A 20748-nucleotide genomic window follows, 5' to 3' on the forward strand; every position below is an offset into this window, starting at 1 on the left:
AGTGTATGTGAGAATGGATTCTCGATCCTCACTAGCATGAAAACTAAATACAGGCACGGACTGTGTGTGGAAAATGATTTAAGACTGAGACTCTCTCCAATACAACCCAACATTGCAGAGTTATGATCATCCTTTCAAGCATACCCTTGTCATTAACCTGTGGTGAGTTATTGGTGGTTAAATAAAGAGCACAATAATTGGTTATTATTGTATTATTATTTGTGCCCTGGTCCTATAAGACCTTTTTGTCACTTCCCACGAGCCGGGTTGTGACAAAAACTCACACTCATTCTCATGTTTAATAAATGTATTGTATAGTGTGTGTGTTGCAGGCTTATAATGATGACAAAAAACAACATTTGAGAGTGCGCTGACCCTGGTGCTAGAGGGGGTACGTAGCTGGAGGTTGAATGTTTGAAGGGGTACGGGACTATAAAAAGGTTGGGAACCATCGGTTCAGAAAGCCTCTTCCCGATACCTAAAGATCCGAAGCGTCTGCACATGTGCGGGATTCTCTACTTTAAGCACAGTATCTGCTCTGCTCATTCAGCTGCCCAGAGAACAAGGTACACTGGCGAATTTCAGTGATGGAGATTGGTGCTCTTAGATCAAAGCTGAATCAATTTCTGCAAGATCAAATGATAGTATTCTACATAACAGAACCAAATATAATAGCATAGTATAACGTTTCTGTGAGGCAAAAGAACACCTAATTTATAATGAGATTTTAAGATGATTGTGCAAATAGTCAAATTTTTCTCAAATTTTTCTCTCATTCGCATGAAACTGTTTGCAAACCCACTAGGCTAAACATGTTGCCTGGCTAACGATCCACATCGCTCCAACCAACTGACGTTTCTTCTCTCCAGCCAACTGACGTTTCTTCTCTCCAGCCAGCTGACGTTTCTCCTCTCCAGCCAACTGACGTTTCTTCTCTCCAGCCAACTGACGTTTCTTCTCTCCAGCCAACTGACGTTTCTCCTCTCCAGCCAGCTGACGTTTCTTCTCTCCAGCCAGCTGACGTTTCTTCTCTCCAGCCAACTGACGTTTCTTCTCTCCAGCCAGCTGACGTTTCTCCTCTCCAGCCAGCTGACGTTTCTCCTCTCCAGCCAACTGACGTTTCTTCTCTCCAGCCAACTGACGTTTCTTCTCTCCAGCCAACTGACGTTTCTCCTCTCCAACCAGCTGACGTTTCTTCTCTCCAGCCAACTGACGTTTCTTCTCTCCAGCCAACTGACGTTTCTTCTCCACGATGAGGTTGGATTTGCCTCCCTCCCTGATGATTTCTAGAATGCTCACATGCGTGTATAAAACAAATGGAATGAAATGTAATGCTGTGGCAAATATGTTTTCCTATGAAAACCATTGCAAGGAAAATAAACAAAATAATGTTTGTTTAAGTCATGAAGTTGTGTAAACAGAGAGAAGTATGGCAGATATGTATTCCTAGTGGTTTGGGTTGGGAGATCTTACAGCACACTCACTTTACAGTAACTTACAAAACCTTTACCAAGACAAAAATAAAACCAAGTATATTTGGATATAACCATCATTTAATTATTGGTAATCCTTATTAGCATTGAATTGTTTATAGCTACTTGTGTGACATTTAGTTTCTAGAAAACCACTACCAATATGTGTATCTTGTGTCTGGCCCACACTATTGGAATATTGAATACATTGGAGTGAAGTGTAAATTCTAGGAAGTACGGGCAGGGGCGCTGTTGCACATTATGGAAGCTTTGGCTGTGTGTGTAGTGACTATATGGTAGTGAGAGCTTGTTTTCTTTCAAAATGTGGGACTGCTGCACCTCCTCTGACGTTCGGCCCCCTCGGTCATATAGGCTATGGGTAATTGAGCCTAACTAAATTGTCAGACTACCTGATGTAAGTTATCATGTTTTTTTATCTTAATAAAAATAACATATCTACTGAAGTTGGATTAGTGGTCTCATCAAGAAGAAAGAAATTTATGATTTTTTACAAAAGTTTATTAAACTCAAAAGAATAACTAGACAAAATGGTTACAATCATTCAGGATATTCATACAATATCTATAGACGATCATGCCCAACAAACTATAAAGACAAAGGAGAAACTAGATTTACAAATAGAGAATAAAACACATTCAAATGAGTAATATTGCACTTTGTTTCTAAAACATTTTAGATCCACTCTCCCATTTTTAGCATTTTGATTCCTCACTTCAATAAGTCAGGAATTGAGCTTTTAACACTGGACTACACTGACTACACCAAACAACGGACTATAGAATCGACCAACCTGAAACAGATTTAAGCTTATTCATTTTTCTTTTAACTTGATACAGATTCCCTAAGATAAAATCAAAGCAAAAAAAAATGTAAATAATAAATTAGAGGGATTTTATCTTAGAATATCGATCTATTCCACTTGCTAGCTAATTCATTCTCAGTGGGGTACGGAAGGTTGCTGATCCACAGCTGTTCCATGAAGCTGAGAGGTGAGTAGAACTTAACTAAATGGGGTTGTCTGACTGGAAAGCAAACCATCAATACCCTAGTACATTATCTAGCCATCAGTAAAGACATTCAGACAAATGCACAATCAAAAAGGCTCGTCCAGGGATCGTCATTTTTTTTCTTTTACACTTTCTTTTAAGGACTATTTTTTTCTTCCCTTTTTGTCCCTTTGACAAACTTAAAGTGACTAATACATACAGACACAGAGAAGAGAGAAAAAGAGTAAGGTTGTAAATTGTTTAGACACTCGATAATGAAGCATCATAATTAGGTCAGTTCTGTGTCAAGGCCACTAAGATAAGATCACTTTAATTCCTAGTTTGTTGTCTATTACTGTAAGCAGTATCCTTATATTTGCTAGCTGGATCTTAACAGAGCACAAAAACATAACAAACAAACTTGTGTCAACTAATTCAAAACTGTAAACTTTTTTTTAAAGTCTCTAATCTTAGAAGATTAAATAATGCATTCATGTCCATCACAACACTGCTTGACTACATTTCTCATCAGAAAGTATTATGTGGTTACCAGACTTTTTACAGACCTCCCACCATCAGTGCTAGTTAGTTTTTTTTTATGATCAAAAAGTGCCTCTTTAAGACGATGCCAGAACTCCACTCTAGCTGGTCTAGGTGTTGAATGAGTTTGAAAACCAATGTATTACTCATGTCAACCTACCACTATTTGTTCTGGCCAGTTTGAGTGGAGCTTTAGCAACATCTAATATAGTGGAGGCTGGTGGGAGGAACTATAGGAGGGGCTTATTATAATGGCTGGAATGGAATAAAAGGAACGGGGTCAAACATGTGGTTTCCATGTGTTTGATACCCTTCCATTAATTCCATTCCAGCCATTACAATGAGCCCATCCTCCTATAGCTCCTCCCACCAGCCTCCATTATTCCCCAGCAGTTTGCCAGACTGGGTTTGCATCTGCCCCATTTTTAGAAGCAGATCATACTATGTACTCTTACTTTTTTTACATATATAATTCTAGCATTTCAGTCTTCACTGGTCTGGAAAATGAAGTAGTTGGTGAATGAAGTCGGCAAGTGTAGCAAGGACAAAAAGGGAATGTTGTTGGTCTTCGGAAGCTACCTTGCTGCTCCGTGTATTTCTCTTCTCTCTTGTTTTGGTAATATACTATTTTAAAATATGAGAAATCATCATTTTACTATTTCAAACAGTGCAATTAAAACATCTTGTTTTTTGTTTTTTTTGCCAAGTGAGAAGACCACCCATTACAGTGTTTCTTTGCCCGTATGTAAGCCTGCGTCGCTCTGTGCTGTGAGTAGAGGGACGGGGACACTGAGGATGGGCATTCTAATATGTCCCACACGCATGCATACACACACTCACAAGTCTCTGCATCTAATGCTCTACTTGAGTGGCAAGTGCTGGCCTGACGCTCTTCTACTCCAGAACACAGTGCAACATAAACACAAAGCAACATATGATTGGATCGAAGGCATTCTAAGTTTGGAACTAAATCAGAAGACATAATCTAGTAAAGTAAAAAGGAAGCCAACTGAGGAGACATTAAAAAATAGCTTTTGAATGGAGAGTGTGCTGCTGCTTTCAAGTCCTGTCTACACGTCATTAAGGAAATGAGACCAAGAAAAAGAACATCTTAAAACAGATTATACAAGGTCAGTGCATTGTTTCTGTCCTTTTCAGTCTTGCGTTCCCCCAAGTATCTATGTTCTCTGCGTTGTTCGAAGTTGTGCAGATAAGGAGTCTAGGCGTTGAGCCTGCAGTCTCTTTCGTCCAGCATGTTACTAGGCTGAAAAAAAAAAGGGATTCTTTTTTCTTCTTCAAAATGGAACTACACAACTTAAGCCAAGAATAACATGTGCAAAAATCCCTCATGAGACAGGAGGGTAGCCTCTCTGCTGCTGAGCTCTTCAGACAGGAGGAGGGTAGTCTCTCTGCTGCTGAGCTCTTCAGACAGGAGGAGGGTAGTCTCTCTGCTGCTGAGCTCTTCAGACAGGAGGAGGGTAGTCTCTCTGCTGCTGAGCTCTTCAGACAGGAGGAGGGTAGTCTCTCTGCTGCTGAGCTCTTCAGACAGGAGGAGGGTAGTCTCTCTGCTGCTCAGCTCTTCAGACAGGAGGAAGGTAGTCTCTCTGCTGCTCAGCTCTTCAGACAGGAGGAGGGTAGTCTCTCTGCTGCTCAGCTCTTCAGACAGGAGGAGGGTAGTCCCTCTGCTGCTGAGCTCTTCAGACAGGAGGAGGGTAGTCTCTCTGCTGCTGAGCTCTTCAGATAGGAGGAGGGTAGTCCCTCTGCTGCTGAGCTCTTCAGACAGGAAGAAGGTAGTCTCTCTGCTGCTGAGCTCTTCAGACAGGAAGAAGGTAGTCTCTCTGCTGCTGAGCTCTTCAGACAGGAAGAAGGTAGTCTCTCTGCTGCTGAGCTCTTCAGACAGTGGTGCTTATATTGTTTTCTCTTCTTCCTGTTTCTTCTTCTGCTCAGATCTCGTCATGACAGTTCTGCTCTGTGTGAGAGCCATGTCTGTATGCCGTGGTTACAGAAGAAAGCAGGATATTAAGAGCTATAGGCAGACAGGGACCTGGCACGGCATCATCACTCCACCAAGGCTGTCTCCACTACAGGGGTTTCTTTTTTCACAGGTCAGGTGTGTGTTTGTCTAGCCGTGCCCCGGCCAGGCAGGCTGCCAGGAAGTGTTCCCGTATTGACTTCCTGTGCCTCTCTCTGTGGGAGGGGCTTCGTTCAACCGTGGTATCGTCCATGTTTGTTTCTTTGTTTTGTTTTCTCTCAACATCGACGGTGGCGTGCGAACGCTGTCGCTGGGGGGGGAAAACAAAAACAGAGCTGACTAGAAACGCCCGAAACATCTCCGGGCGGGGCTCTGAGCTTCCTTCAGCGTGATGGACAGGTGTCAGACCTCCTCTCCTCTGTCCGGCTGGCTTGATCAGGATTGGGATCAACCTGGCGGAAGTGAAGGAAACACTGCTTTAATGACTGGAACGGCACCTCTCGGCTACCAGACTTGAATATGTTCACTAAGTGCAGTGTGTAAAATAGTTAGTCTTAGTAGTGGGTGTACGTTTTGCTGATGCGTACCTCAGAGTAGAGAGGAGGGGGCTGGAAGCGGAACTCCTGGATGTAGGCAAAGAGTGATCCCTCCAACTCATCCCTGGCTGAGGTCACCTCCAGGCTCCGTCTCTGCTCCTCTGTCATGATCTCGGCATAGCTTGGTGGGGCTTCAGGACGCTCTGGCAGGGCCATGCCTAGCCAGCTCATGGTCATGCTGCACTGGCTGCTGACACTGGAGGTGCGGCTGCCGACGGGGTGCAGCGGGATGGTGCCGATGATCAGTGGCAGGTTCAGAGACAGGTTCATGGCTCCGGGGATGTCCACGTACACCTGGAAAGGGTGAGCAGCACACAACAGAGGGTAAGTACTGTAGCTCCACCTTCACTGAACAACACACCTGTGTGATCTACAGTGTTACACTCCTTCTGTATGGGAGGTAATCTCATGTAGGTGTTCCACTGATGCAAGGGAAAGCCTGAAGCAGTCTGTTGACAGGGTATAGAGGTCATTAGCACCTCTAAGACAACTGTTGCCACAGATATTCTAGACTCATCCTCTTATGGAGAGAACACCTGGTACAATGACAATGTCTTTGCCAAAGCTACCTAGGTCACAGTGGGAAACTTAAGAGAGCTTTCTAGGAACTCAAGAAACCTTTGGAAATGTGCCTAGTACCAATGTGATATGTGGCCCATAATAGTGTCTTGACATTTTACATCACTCCATATTTATATGTCCAGATTTACCTCAACGTGACTGAATCTGTTGACAATTGTCACCACCACATTGGAGATGAGTAATTGGATAGAGAAAGAGAAGGTGAGAGGGTGAAAGAGATGGTGAGAGGGAGAAGGAGAAAGAGGAGGTGAGAGGGAGAGGGAGAAAGAGAAGGTGATAGGGAGAAAGAGAAGGTGAGAGGGAGAAAGAGAAGGTGAGGGAGAGGGAGAGAGAGAAGGTGAGTGAGAGAGAGAAGGTGAGAGGGTGAGGGAGAAAGAGAAGGGGAGAGGGGGAGGGAGAAAGAGAAGGTGAGGGAGAAAGAGAAGGTGATAGGGAGAAAGAGAAGGTGAGAGGGAGTAAGAGAAGGTGAGGGAGAGAGAGAAGGTGAGTGAGAGAGAGAAGGTGAGAGGGTGAGGGAGAAAGAGAAGGTGAGAGGGAGAAAGAGAAGGTGAGAGGGAGAAGGTGAGAGGGAGAAAGAGAAGGTGAGAAGGAGAAAGAGAAGGTGAGAAGGAGAGAGAGAGAGAAAGAGAAGGTGAGAGGGAGAAAGAGAAGGTGAGAGGAAGAGAGAGAAGGTGAGTGAGAGAGAGAAGGTGAGAGGGTGAGGGAGAAAGAGAAGGTGAGAGGGAGGGAGAAAGAGAAGGTGAGAGGGAGAGAGAGAGAAAGAGAAGGTGAGAGAGAGAAAGAGAAGGTGAGAGGGAGAAAGAGAAGGTGAGAGGAAGAGAGAGAAGGTGAGTTAGAGAGAGAAGGTGAGAGGGTGAGGGAGAAAGAGAAGGTGAGAGGGAGAGAGAGGGAAAGAAAATGTGAGAGAGAGAAAGAGAAGGTGAGAGGGAGAAAGAGAAGGTGAGAGGGAGAAAGAGAAGGTGAGAGGGAGAAAGAGAAGGTGAGAGGGAGAAAGAGAAGGTCAGAGGGAGAAAGAGAAGGTCAGAGGGAGAAGGAGGTCAGAAGGAGAAAGAGGAAGAGAGGGTCTGCCCAGATCAGTAGCTGTACTCACCATGAGAGAATACTCCACTCGGATGATGCTGCAGTTCAAGATGGAGGGAGAGACAGGGGGGATCTTCAGCATTTTGCCACTCCACGTCTCCGTCTTGCCTGAGGACAGCGACTCCCCTCGGAGGTTGGCCACCAGCTGTTTGACCTCCTTCAGTTTACCTTTGGCTTTGAAGGTCTGTGTTTGGTAAATGGCTGCCTTTGGCACGACCATGCGAGAGGAACAATTCTCGATCTCGGCAAAGATCTGAATCGACTCTCCTGCAAAGACAAGAAAGAAGAAGTTTAGTTAAATCGGTCCGAAGATCTTTCGATCGAGATGTCATGATCAAACATAATATAGCAGTCATCTGTAGTTATTTACCTACAAGAGTGCCAAATTACTAATCAATTAGAGTGACAGAGTCAGGGTGTTCTCCTCACCTGGGGTATATCCCTTCCTTTCGATTTTGGCACTTAAGGAGATTGGACCTGAGGTGCAGAACCAGCAGCATAAAGTCTTGTCTTTCGTACCTGCCTGGGGTGACTGTGAAACAGACAGAGAGAACAGCGGAATGTAAGAGCTTGAGAATCTGGCTTCCTTATTCCTCTTCTCAATCATCCCCGGGGGGGGGGGGGGGTGGCTGACAGAAAGACGCACCTCTTTCAGTTAACACAATGACCCACAGCACCTGAGGCCCGTCACTCAAAAACATGGAGAAAACCAGTTTTTCTTTCCATAAACCCGGAAGACATGTTTAGGCAGTAGAGGTCATCACCATACTAAATGGCTGTCACAGAACATTACAGATCAATTCACCCTCAACTGTCATTTAACATCAATACATGACCAACAACACTGCTTTGTTTGAACCATGTTTTGAATGTGTTGATTTCTCTACTTTACCAACTGATCAGAACATAATCTCTGTTAGGTTTAATTGTTTTAATTGAACCTTTATTGAACTAGGCAAGTCAGTTTAAGAACAAATTCTTATTTACAATGACGGCCTACCGCGGCCAAACCCAGAATCGAACCAGGGACTGTAGTGACGCCTCTTGCACTAAGATGCAGTGCCTTAGACCGCTGCGCCACTCGGGAGCGTATGGCCCAACTGAGGGGTTTTTCACAAGCCATGTCCACTGGTGTCATCTGTGCTATGGGTTTGGGGTCCTCTAGTAAAATAAAATGTGTGACTAGCACATTCTGCCACAACAATAACAGAGGCGCTGGCAGCCATGACACCAAATCAGATTACAACCAATGAAAAGCAAGGTGCCTGAGTGATGGCATTTGCTAATTCTTTCTATATCTAGGCAACATCTGTAACTAAGCACTTGTCATTCTTCCACCTTTAAGTCTCTCTCTTGGCTACCAATGGAAATAGATCTCTGCTGCCCACTGAACCATTGAACAAGACCCTAAAAGTTCACAACGCATAAACTTACAGACACTGTACAGGAGACAGATCCGTGAGCTCACCAGGAGTAAAGGAGTGTTTATGTCGATGTGTTCAAACACTGTGAATTCTTTCTTGGTCTTCATGGGCAGAAACCATGGCCTGTGTAGCTCGGCCTTCACCCAGTAACGCACGCTGCCGTGCTTCCCTTCCAACGAGGTAGCCAGAGGTCTGTGAGAGATAAGAGAGGGGACAGAGAGAGACAAGGGGGTACAAAAACAGGTCATTTTTGGAAAACATAAAGCCAGCCTCTAGCGCAATCTTCAGCTAAGGAAAGACAAAAGGATATTAAAATAGATTTTTTTTTCCTTAAGTCAGTTTTTTGATAAGTTAAGTGGATATACTCACGTCTGTGGAAGCTCAAGGCTGAATGCATACTCGTGTCTTCCTGAATGGATAGTGGTGAGTCCTTCTTCTGAGTTGTCCTCATCTGAAACAACAGAAGGACAATATTCCAACACATGTATACCATACCTGGGAAATATGCAGTATGACGTCACCTACGTATTACAACACAGATATAACATACAGATAACACACAATAACACAACAGAGAGCACAATATAACTATTATTATCATTATTGGACACCAGGAAGGCACTGAAAGGTCTGTAATATGAGAATGATGAGAGAAAAATATTAAAATGTGAAATGATGATCTCTGCAATTAAAGATGATCTTTCTAGAAACATATTTACTTATCTAGCAAAAACCTTAAAGTCCTGATCAATAACACTGACACATTGTGTAAGTCAGTATTGATAGAGAGAACATATATAATATATATTGTTTAATAGAAGCCCCAATTATGAACTGTAAAATATATCATCTAATTCTTATTACTCTGAAAGTATGGATTATTCCGTATGTAGTGTAATATGGAGAGACGAGTTTGGTGTTGTGTAATTAATTACGCATTATATGATCCGTACGAAAATATATCTTGCTGTGTGCTATTTGAAAGCAACGCGCTATAGAGCGGGATCTCGGTTTCCTCTAGCTCAGCAATCCTCCCAGCCTTAGCAGCAGCGGAGTCGTGGTAAACAACTGCCGAGCTGTCACTCAAAAGCAGACTGGAGCAGGAGGAGACCGGCCTAAACCGGAGCGAGCAGCTTCCCCAACCCGGCTCTCTCATTATGCATTCACTGTGCGGCATTCAGTCAGTGGTTCACTATCAGGGACAACCCCCTCAAGATCTGAAGCGTGTAAATTACTGCAGCATGGACCAGGGATTGTAAGAGACAGGAAAGAGGAATGAAAAAGACGACAGACAATGAAGCAATTCAATTAATTAAACCTTTATTAAGCGCCACTGATATCCATAAACTACATACATTATTTTAATAAAGCCACAGAGGAAGGCATTGACCATTTCAAGAAACCGAATCAAACTATTCAACAATTGATATAAAACATTAACAACATATGCATATATTATTCCCCATACAGAGACAGATCAAATACATTATTTTCATCATGAAGAAACAAATTACAGTCTGTAAACTCATTATTAAATCAGCTAAAAGATCTACTACGTACATTAGCAACAGACTAACAAACCTTTTCTACTGCTTAGGACCACCGAGTTTCAGTGGTGTAAATTGAAAGTGAACAAAAACAAATAGGCTAAAGTGTTGTGCGTTCAGATAGGCTTTGTAATTGTACAACTTCTACTTCATAGCCAAGTGCAGGACTTATGCACCATTCATTTGATATCTGAATGTTGCTTATAATAGGCTACATATTAGCACTAAACACTAGACATGCCGACACACGAAGGCATAAAATAAATGGAACGAATGCTATTTTTCTTTTTATGTGACTTTGTAACCTTGTGCTGGCAGGTCGGATAAGTTGCAGGTTTCTCTGTCACTTTCCGCAAAAGCATTAGGTCATTGGAAGACACATGAGCACTTCAGCCAATCAACGGAGAGAAAGCACAGTCCCTTAAACCCCCACACATCCAGTTTCTGAACAGGATTGAACCGCTTTGAACAATGGGTGGAAACTTAAGAAAAGCTTCAATGTTAAACATGACAAGATCGCTCGATAAAAACGATTTTTTTAGTAAAACTACAAATATGTAAACGGAGACTGCTTATGTACCTCAATGTACTGTGTTGATTAAACATTGTAATTTATATAATTGTTATAATAGGCTAAAATGAAGGAAGGATAGAGACCACTGTCATTCAGTCTGCAGCTCAGACATTGCTAACTTAATAGACTTTATTAATAATGTAGGCCTTTTCAAGCACCGGCTAATTCTAAAGTATCATGATAAAATAAATTCCCATATTTTAAATGATTTAATTGAAAAATATCCTACCGTAGTTTTAAATGTCTCGAGGAGAATTTGACCTGCAAGACATGCATGTGCCGATATGCATGTGTTATAGCCAGTAAAAAAAAACAAATAAAAAGGTGTGGTGATTGTGATGCTGGTTCATAGATCGTCCCCAATCTTTATCTGTTATGCATTCAATTGTGTTCATTATTAGCCAGTCTGTAACGTATAGCGTTAGGTTGACAGCACAACAGCATCCTCTGTGAGGAACCTCAAGACCCACAATGACTAGCCTACACAGAGCATCTCAGGAAAGAAGGTGATTTCTTTAGCTACACATATGGTTGTATTAGGCTATCTTACCTCTTTCATGTCCAATTAGGATGTCTCTATGGTTTAGATATTCCACTTCTTCTGTGTAATTTTGCGTATAGGCAGTGTTAGATCCAGCATTTCGGGATTCAGTCCAACGAACTTTTGCAAATCCCTTTGCTTGAATTTTAAGAGATTTCACACGGATTTCTCCGGTGACTTCGATGATAACCCTACCTGAGACGGAGTCCCCGCTTGCGAAAACGGGGACATTGCTGTCATTGAGACAGTCGTAGGTTACGGTGAAGCTCTTTACCTTTCCTAGCACCATGGTGGAAAAATATCTACCTACAAATAAAAATCTATGAAAAATAATCTCATAAGAAAAAATGTAGTATTCTAACACTGATCAATATCTTTGCCCTGCAAAAGCAGTGGGCATGATCAGTGCTTTCTTTGACAACAGTACATTGAGATGTGAAGGCTAATAACAGCAGTGGGTGCTGCTATCGTCCGCCCTTCCGCGCGTTGGTCTCTAGTCAAAGACAAGGAACTTTCGTCGCTCAGCTCACTTTAAGCGAGGATTTTGTGAAAAACAACCTATAGAGCATGCGCAAAACTTTATCTGCCCTCACCTTCCGCCTAATGAAACAAGGAAGAGAGCTGAGGCAGTGAGCCAAATAACAAGTTTGGTTAAACAGCTGATAGTATTGCAAGAGCAGCCAAGCATCCAGTGTAAATAATTCGAGTTTAATGTTCACCCTATAAAAAATGTGATTAGGTTGATTAAATAACCTTTTACCAAACAAACCTGTCACTATGTTGGTAGGCCTATAATACAACACTGGCCTAGCCTACTCCCTCATATAGGCTAATTAATAAAAAAAATCCGGAGTATGTGTATATGACAAACATATTGTTTATTAATACATTTTACACATGACATAGCCTAGGCTACAGCGCATCTTAGTAACATCATACGCTATTATGTAGGGACTACACCTGTGCACAACTAAATCTATGAATAGGCCTAAACCTGTCGCTAGTGGACTCGACAGCGTTTCAAATTTAACAATTTGATCACATTAAAATCGAAATAATAGCTACACAAAGACGGGCTTGGTTTGAGTCAAACGATGATCTGGTGGCATTGCAGACTTTGACGCACGAGACGCCATCTCGTGGATATCGTTGTCAATGGGTGCAAGCTCGCAGACATGACAGGACACCTGTTGAATGTTGGCTACATATACCAATTTCAAGAGCCCGAGGTGGCACAATGCATATTTAGAAAATCCCTAACTAATAAATAACATAAGCACGGATAATTAAAGTACAATTCTAAATGATGGAGGCGCCGACCATGATTATACTGCCAGGAAACATTGTATGATTAAACTTCTTGTGGATACTGAAAACGAGTGGTCCTGACCTGAAGAATGCTGTATAAATAAGCAGATCGTCCAATCGCGATACAATGTATGATGATGATCATCATGAATGGTACCATGTTGCTGTCATGAATACAGTGTCGTGGAAAAGTAGACCTCTGTCTCCATCTTCTGTTTAAGGGAAGTCAACATTTTATGAGCCGCTCCATACTGCATATTACCCCTTTTTTTTCTTGCAGAACACATTTTGAGCAACTGGGCCACCATAGGTACTTTAGTAACTGGAAGTGGTGAACGTGTGGTTATCTACTCGAACAGGTGAAAGTATGTTTTTAATTCTCTTTTTTAAAATAATTATTTTCCCCTCGGTACAAGGGGTACAATATTTTAATAATCAGATTTCTAAATTATAAAAGCATTTTAGTTTGTCATACATACGAGCTACATCATTGGTATGGATGCATTGTAGCTAATATGCTATCCAGCTAGAACTATTATATCTAACGTTATATGACTGAGTTAGCTAGGCAACGACATTCGATGCTTTCTTTTGAACCAAGCTAATCGACGGACACTGTTTATTTCGGTAGTTAGCTAGCTAGATCTCCAATTATCTAATGCCCACTCCCCTATGTGCCGTGTTGTATTATTAACGCTACACGTTGAAACGGTGTTAACCAACTAGCTAGTTAGCAGACATATTACTCGCACAACGTTGAAACCCAGTTGGTTAGCTAAAGCTACCTAACGTTAGTTGGCTAGCTAAACTGAAGAGAAGTGTCAGTGCGGGACAGGTAAGCCAGCAACAAGCTAGCCAGCTGTCCTTGTGAGTGACATGATAATGTCATGTAAGTTAGCTACTAGCAATAAACTCATTTGCATCCAGCTAGCTAGCCAGTCACTGAAGCCAGACTCAAGTGTTACGACTTTGCTTACTCAAATCTATGGCGACGGTTTGTATGGAACCTTCCTGTAATGCCAGATAATGTGATATAACCAAATATTTTTGGTGTGCCATTACTGGGCGTTACAGGAATGTTCCATACAAACAGTCGCCATAGATTTTTCAACTAATATGTCCTGTTGGCGACAGTGGTGGAAAAAGTACCCAATTGTCATGTTGAGTAAAAGTAAAGAGACCTTTAAAACTTCTTCGGGATCGGTGCCAATGCGATTAGCATGAGGTTGTAAGTAACAAGAACATTTGCCAGGACATAGACATATCTGTTATTGGCAGAAAGATTAACAAGAATGTAAGCTAACTGCACTGTCCAATTTACAGTAGCTATTATAGTGAAAGAATACCATGCTATTGTTTTTTAAAATACATTTGATTTTACATTTATTTAACTAGGCAAGTTAGTTAAAAACAAATTCTTATTTTCAATGACGGCCTAGGAACAGTGGGTTAACTGCCTTGTTCAGGGGCAGAACAACAGATTTTTACCTTGTCAGCGCGGGGATTCGGTCTTGCAAACTTTCGGTTACTAGTCCAACACTCTAACCACTAGGCTACCTGCCGCCTCGACCCGCTTGAGGAGAGTGCACAATTTTGAACATTAAAAGTTATTAATAAACAAATTTGGGCAGTCTTGGTACAACATTTTGAACATAAATCTAATGGTTCATTGGATCAGTCTAAAACGTTGCACATACACTGCTGCCATCTAGTGGCCAAAATCTAAATTGCACCTGGGCTGGAATATTACATTGGGGCATTTCTCTTGCGTTTCAAAGATGATGGTACCAAAAAAATATTAAAGAACGTTTTTTTATTTTTTTTTATTATCTTTTCCAGATCTATTGTGTTCTCCTACATTCCACAAACTTCAAAGTGTTTCCTTTCAAATGCTACAGGCAGTTAGATTTGGGTATGTCATTTTAGGCGAAAATTGATAAAAAATTACTAAAGTGAAACTCACCCAGTAAATTACTACTGGAGTAAATGTTTAAAACTATTTGGTTTTAAATATACCTAAGTATCAAAAGTAAATGTAATTGCTAAAATATACTTAAGTATCAAATGTAAAACTATTTCAATTTCCTTATATTAAGCAAACCAGACAGCCCCTGGCTATCTGTAAATAAAATTTAAAAAACAAGAAAATGGTCCTATCTCCACCACTCGAACATCATTTACCAATTAAGCTTTTGTGTTTAGTGAGTCCGCCAGATCAGAAGCAGTAGGGAAGACCAAGGATGTTCTCTTGATAAGTGTGTGAATTTGACAATTTTCCTGTCCTGCTAAGCATTCAAAATGTATGGAGTAAAAAGTACAATATTTTCTTTAGGAATGTAGTGAAGTAAAAGTTGTCAAATATAAATAGTAAAGTACAGATACCCCCAAAAACTACTTAAAATAATTTTTACTTAATACTTTACGCCACTGCTTGGACGATACTTTCTTCTTTCTTGATTCTGTGAAAAAAGTACCTTTAAAAATGTCAGTTTACATTTGGTTATACAAAAACCTGCGAAAACTCAAAGATATTAAATCTGTTTTGTACCAGAGAAGGAGGTTCCTTGCCATCTTAGCTGCCAGGCATCTAGCATTTCCCAGCATCTTTGCAGGAACTAGTCTTGTAGATGACAATGCAACCGAAACTAAGATCTACACACATGCAAGAGGCATATTTTGTTTTTATACAAAATATACAGAATTTTTGTAGAACCACCTACAACTGGAAACGGACATTTCTAAGATATTTTCTTCATTTTCGATTCCGTGAAAAAAGTATCAGCAAGAACAGGCCTTCCTGTAACGCCCAGTAATGGACACCAAAAAACTCTACTATATCACATTATCTGGCATGCTATTTGTAGCTAACTCATACTAGGCTACACGGCAAAAGTAAAAAAATGTAATTCAAAGGTCAGAAATAGGCAGTCTAGCCTATTGTAGAACCAGGCATTCACATTTGTGTCCGTTTTTCATATTTTATTTTGATTTGTTGCTGTAGTTTTACTGGAGAAATTTAGATTTTAATGGTTTTGTCGCTAAGCACGTTCCTAATTTGATGTGCATGTTTTCTTCCTGTGTGTATCTTATTGGCTTTAGTTGTGCACAGGTCAGCAGATGGCGTCAGCAATGATCTCCGTCCACACCACAGCCTCTCGCTTTGCCCTGCTCCAGGTCGACTCTGATTCGGACTCCGATTCAGAGTCAGGAAGGACTAAAGGCAGCCGGGACTCTGGAAAGACTCGGCCCGGGAAGACAACCGGGGGGAAATCCACCGCAAGCAACGACAAGAAGAAGGAAAAGAGGAAGAAGAAGAAAGAGCAGCAACAGAGCGAGGCCAATGAGGTGATTGGCAGAGGCATTTCAACTCCCTAGTCAACACCAATTTCTGGTGGTCCCATTGTCGGTTCTCAAAGGTTTCACTTTCACTAATTTACCTGAGCTTGAGGACTGATAATGACTCCTGTCTCCTGTCCCCAGTTAAGAAATCTTGCCTTTAAGAAGCTCCCTCAGAAGTCCTCTGCCCCGCCCCCCTCCCTGTCTCTGCAGGGTGTGGCCAATGAGCTGCTCCATCCCGCAGCAGGGGACCAAGCCATGCCCCCGGAAGGCTGGCAGCAATGGAAGCAAAGGGACAACCAGGTAGAACCTGACAGACACCCCTTAACTAAGAACAGAGCCCTGTCCAGAAACAACCTATCCCCCCCAGACACTTGTTGAGATCTGAGAGGATTGAATAGTTGTTATAAAAATGGTCCTGCTACTATATTACTAATACATTTTATTCATTTAGCAGACACTCTTATCAAGAGAGACTTACAAGAGCAATTAGGTTTAAGTGCCTTGCCCAAGGGCACATTGGTATATTTTAACCGCTAGGCTACATATCCCCCCCAAAAATCAGATCTATATTGATTGCTTAGTCCTTAACAGATAGGGGTTGTTTCTGAACAGGGCCCGTGATAACACCTGACATGGTCATGAATGGACATGAGTATTGCTCATGGGTGTTCCCCTTTCCTGACAGTCCCCATCTGATCTATCCTTTATTTTTGTTTTTGTTTCTGCCAAATGCAGTTAACGAGCGAGCTTTATGAGGCCGACCTGGAGAAGGCACTGATGATGAGTAAACTGGAGTTTGAGCAGCATAAACAGGTACCACGCTGCCCCCATCGCAGCACGCTGTTACTAAACATCTATTTGACAAAAATCTGAACCACGGAGGTGTAGATTAATGAATGTTCCATTTAAGCAGATGCTGTTCTTTTAAATTGCCTCCTGACAGGATGATGACGGCACAGACACTCCCTCTCCCAAGTCCCGAGGAGCAGCAGCGGGGAAGAAGGACAAGAAGAAGAACCAGCAGGGAAAAGACAAGAAGATGACGGTCTCTCTGAAGGACTTCCAGGCGGAGGGGGGTGAGACCACCAGTGGCAAACAGAGAGCTACACTTATGTTAACATTGAACACTGCCCAACATCATCAATACTGTGCCATCATAGCAGTAGCACTACTTGTTTAGCAATCCACTTTGAGCAGGTGCTGCGTAGATATGCTATAAATGTCTCACTGTTTTCTCAGTTGTCCCACTCATCTTATTATTCCGTTTTTTATGACGTTCATGGGTTGCATGTTGAATCACACTATTGTTTGAAACGTTTGTTTTGAACTGATGCCCGACTGAGCATTCTACTCAATGCATTGTCAGTGAGTGCTGGTGAAATTTTTTATCAAAAGTGCATTACATTGGCTTGGAAATGCAATGAAATTCAAAAAGGACGCAAATAATTAGTAGGAAAACCTTTTGTCATAATATTGATGTCATCAGATTGACTTCAGTATAACGTTAACTAGCTAAGATTGAGGGGAGGCTAGCTAATGTTAGCATTGCTAGCTATTTTTGACGAACTTTGCTAGCTGATGACAACATTGCCATCAGTGTAAAGTAAAATTGACGACATGATAATGTTAGCAAAGTTGTTTCCTATTAAATGTTTTACTACTTTAGCAATGTTATCGTATTTCCAGGCACTATTGTGTAATTTAGACGAAACCGTAGACTAGGTTTGTCACTTTAGGGCACCACTGCAGCGCAGCAAGTAGAGGGCGGCTTGACAACGTTCATAACAATGGCATGACGTGACGGAGGTGCAACCTATGAATACTTGACATAAAAATAATTAATTCATACTTGACATGTTGTATTCTACTTAAAAAACATGATTCTCCTTTCCAGATCAGAGTAAGAAGCAGGAGAAAGAGGTAACGTTGTTTTACTCTGTGTTGAGCTTACTACAGTGCTTCGACAGAGTTTAAACCTGTCATGTGAGGATGAATGTGATGGAATGGTGGTGATATGACGTGAACTGGCGCAAATTGTCTAAGGTGTGTGTGTGTGTGTGTGATGTCATAATTCAAATTCTGAATCCATTGATGACATCACTCTAGGAGCCCAAACCCCCCGCACCTCCAGAAGACAAGTTCTTCAACAAGCTTGAGGATGACGTTAGCAAAATCGTACAGCAGGAAAAAAGACGTGAGCAGTTTTCTAACAGCACTGGCCTCGAGGTCACGACTTCAACAGAGCATGAACCGGTAAGGCCGACTGCAAATCTGTTTAGTGTAAAAAATCATTTTCGCAAAACGACCTTTGAGTGACTGCTGGTAAGACCATGGAGGTCAGTGTAACTTATCTCTCAGAGCCTAACTGTGACTCCCATCACACCTCTCAGGACCCTCGAACTGAGCAGCTAAAGGACGACCTGGAGAAGAAAGACCAAGAAATTGACAAGTTAAAGAAGGTCATTTCACAATGGGAGGTGAGTCATTGTAGGGATACTGGTACTAGGCTTTAATGGAGCATTCCTAAAAGACAAAGGACAGAATACTGCCATCAGCCATTTACAGTTGGTGTAAATCTATATGTGCGTATGAATCTATATGGTCCCCATGGGCTCCGCTCCTGATCTCAATCCTCAGGTGAAATACAAAGAAGTGAAAGCCAGAAACTCCCAGCTCCTGAAGATGCTGCAGCAGGGAGAGAGTGAGTACAGCTACTGCACTCCTAATTCAATCTGACTATACTGTAATCCAGTACTGATGCATTAGGTAGGCCTTCACGTTCTCATTCACTTATTCTCTCCCTTTCTCCACAGTGAAAGATAAAGCCGAGATCCTACTGCAGGTGGAAGAGCTTCTAAATATCAAAGAGGAGTTGTCTTCACAGGTGTGTGTGTCTCTCAAACCTTTCAACTTGCCATGCAAGGATGACGACCTCGTTGAATTACCTTTATTTCCCTCTCCAGGTGACATTACTACATGCCTCACTGGAACAAGAGAAGTCGAAAGTGAAAGGTTTACAAACAGATCAGCCAAAACACCATCAGGTAGAACTGCACATTACATACTCACACTTGCAAGTGGCACTTAATACAACACATATTTAGTTTAAAGCTGCAATATGTAGTGCTTTGGGCGACTTGACTAAATTCACATAGAAATGGGTGTTATAGATCTGTTGTTGAAATTACAGAAATTGGTTATTAGAAAAGCACAAACATAACATTTTCCATCGCATGTCATTCTCATTGAAAGCAAGTCTAGGAAGCGGTACATCTGTTTTATGTGCGTTATTTCTATGCTTCCTGTTCTTAAGTTTTCTTTTTGTGTCTTTTACTTTCGGTTTTGTACAGCAGCTTCAAACAGCTGAAACAACAATATTCTTGGTTAAGGAAAATATATTACACAGTGGTTTAGATGGTACAATATTTCTCTACACTATACATAGTTTGTGACAAAACATTAGAATTTTTGCAACCAGGAAATGGCGGAGCGATTTTTACATAGTGCCTCTTTAACCATCGCTGTCTGATTTTAAAATCAGCAGCTCTCGCCTGGTTCTGAGAGAGGAGTTAGGGCTACAGTATTTGTTTGTTTTTACTGTTCAACCTGTGTAAAGCCGTGAGTCAAGTGTGTGTGCTCCCCTCTTAGATCAGCCAGGAAGTCACCCCTAGGAAGATTACCAAGGTAACAGTGCAGCTGCAGCAGTCCTCACTCTCCAGAACAGGACACTACTAGACTGACACAAAACTGAACCATTCACTTAGTCCAACTCACTACTATAAGTCTCTATGCTAACTAGTGTAGTTCAGTTGAAGGATGTTAGTTTGGTAACAACTTACAAGCCGGTCTTATCATATCATGAAATGCTGAATCTCTTGAGCTGTCTTAAGCCGTTGTAGACGGTCAAGACCCTGACAAGCTAACCACCAAACTACTGATGTAAGACACTGTACTCACTCCATACTTCCTGGTCTCCTCTGATTGGCAGGGAAACAGGAAGGGGAAAAAGGGTCCAGAGTCCGATCTATGAAGACCGCAGAAGGAAGAACATTGACTGCAAAAACAAACTAAGCCACTCCTATTCTTCAGGGTCTCCTTGTTTGTACTGTTATTCTCTACTGTCTTCATGCGTTATGCATGACTCGTATTACCACACACCAACTCCTGGATGTGTTGAACTGCAGAAGTCATGAAAAGGCTTTTAATAAAGGCTCTGATAAAGATACATTTCAAGTTGACTGACATCATCGCATCTCTTTTTCTGGTATGATGCCAAATGACAGGTGTGAAATTTGTTTGTTTTTCCCTTTCACTGCAAGGTAAATAAACAACTTTTCCACTGTAAAATCATGTCTCATTTGTGGTATTATTACTTCTATGTTCTAATGGTAGGCTATACCACAAAATGCTATATTTCCCCAAATTTTGATGCTAATGAGGGGTAGCATGTTTTAGTGTACCCTCATCTTCACTTGATTCATTCATAACAAATTACACTATATATACAAAAGTACGTGAACGCCCCTTCAAATGAGTGGATTTGGCTATTTCGGCCACACCCATTGCTGGCAGGTGTATAAAATTGAGCACATAACCATGCAATCTCCATAGACAAACATTGGCAGTAGAATGGCCTTACTGAAGAGCTCAGTGACTTTCAACGTGGCACTGTCATAGGATGCCAACTTTCCAACAAGTCAGTTAGTTAAATTTCTGCCCTGCTAGAGCTGCCCTGGTCAACTGTAAGTTATTGTGAAGTAGAAACG

At 41.8% G+C, this 20748-nt stretch overlaps 2 protein-coding genes across 10 annotated transcripts; one reads left to right on the forward strand and one right to left on the reverse strand.

Annotated features, from left to right (window-relative positions):
• Positions 1–4184: 4184 nt before the first annotated feature.
• On the reverse strand, positions 4185–11840 carry LOC139577199 (arrestin domain-containing protein 3-like). The gene is made up of 7 exons (XM_071404122.1): positions 11345–11840; positions 9043–9124; positions 8718–8865; positions 7679–7781; positions 7260–7516; positions 5579–5881; positions 4185–5443 (listed from the first exon to the last, which is right to left on the reverse strand). The coding sequence occupies exons 1-7, from the start codon at positions 11622–11624 to the stop codon at positions 5375–5377; spliced, it is 1242 nt and encodes a 413-aa protein (XP_071260223.1). The 5' UTR covers positions 11625–11840; the 3' UTR covers positions 4185–5374.
• Positions 11841–12767: 927 nt separating this feature from the next.
• gkap1 (G kinase anchoring protein 1) lies at positions 12768–20329 on the forward strand. 9 transcript variants are annotated; one of them, XM_071404124.1, is made up of 13 exons: positions 12768–13002; positions 15743–15988; positions 16124–16282; positions 16718–16795; positions 16926–17058; positions 17877–17902; positions 18089–18235; positions 18373–18459; positions 18620–18683; positions 18796–18866; positions 18946–19026; positions 19631–19666; positions 19971–20329. In XM_071404124.1, the coding sequence occupies exons 2-13, from the start codon at positions 15761–15763 to the stop codon at positions 20010–20012; spliced, it is 1152 nt and encodes a 383-aa protein (XP_071260225.1). In that variant the 5' UTR covers positions 12768–13002; positions 15743–15760; the 3' UTR covers positions 20013–20329. The 9 variants fall into 9 exon arrangements, with proteins under 9 accessions (XP_071260225.1, XP_071260227.1, XP_071260229.1 ...); XM_071404126.1 differs by having other exon boundaries at positions 15753–15988; XM_071404123.1 differs by having other exon boundaries at positions 12770–13008.
• The last annotated feature ends 419 nt before the right edge of the window (positions 20330–20748 follow it).

Source organism: Salvelinus alpinus, chromosome 5, assembly GCF_045679555.1.
Source record: "Salvelinus alpinus chromosome 5, SLU_Salpinus.1, whole genome shotgun sequence".
In the NCBI taxonomy this organism is placed as follows: domain Eukaryota; kingdom Metazoa; phylum Chordata; class Actinopteri; order Salmoniformes; family Salmonidae; genus Salvelinus; species Salvelinus alpinus.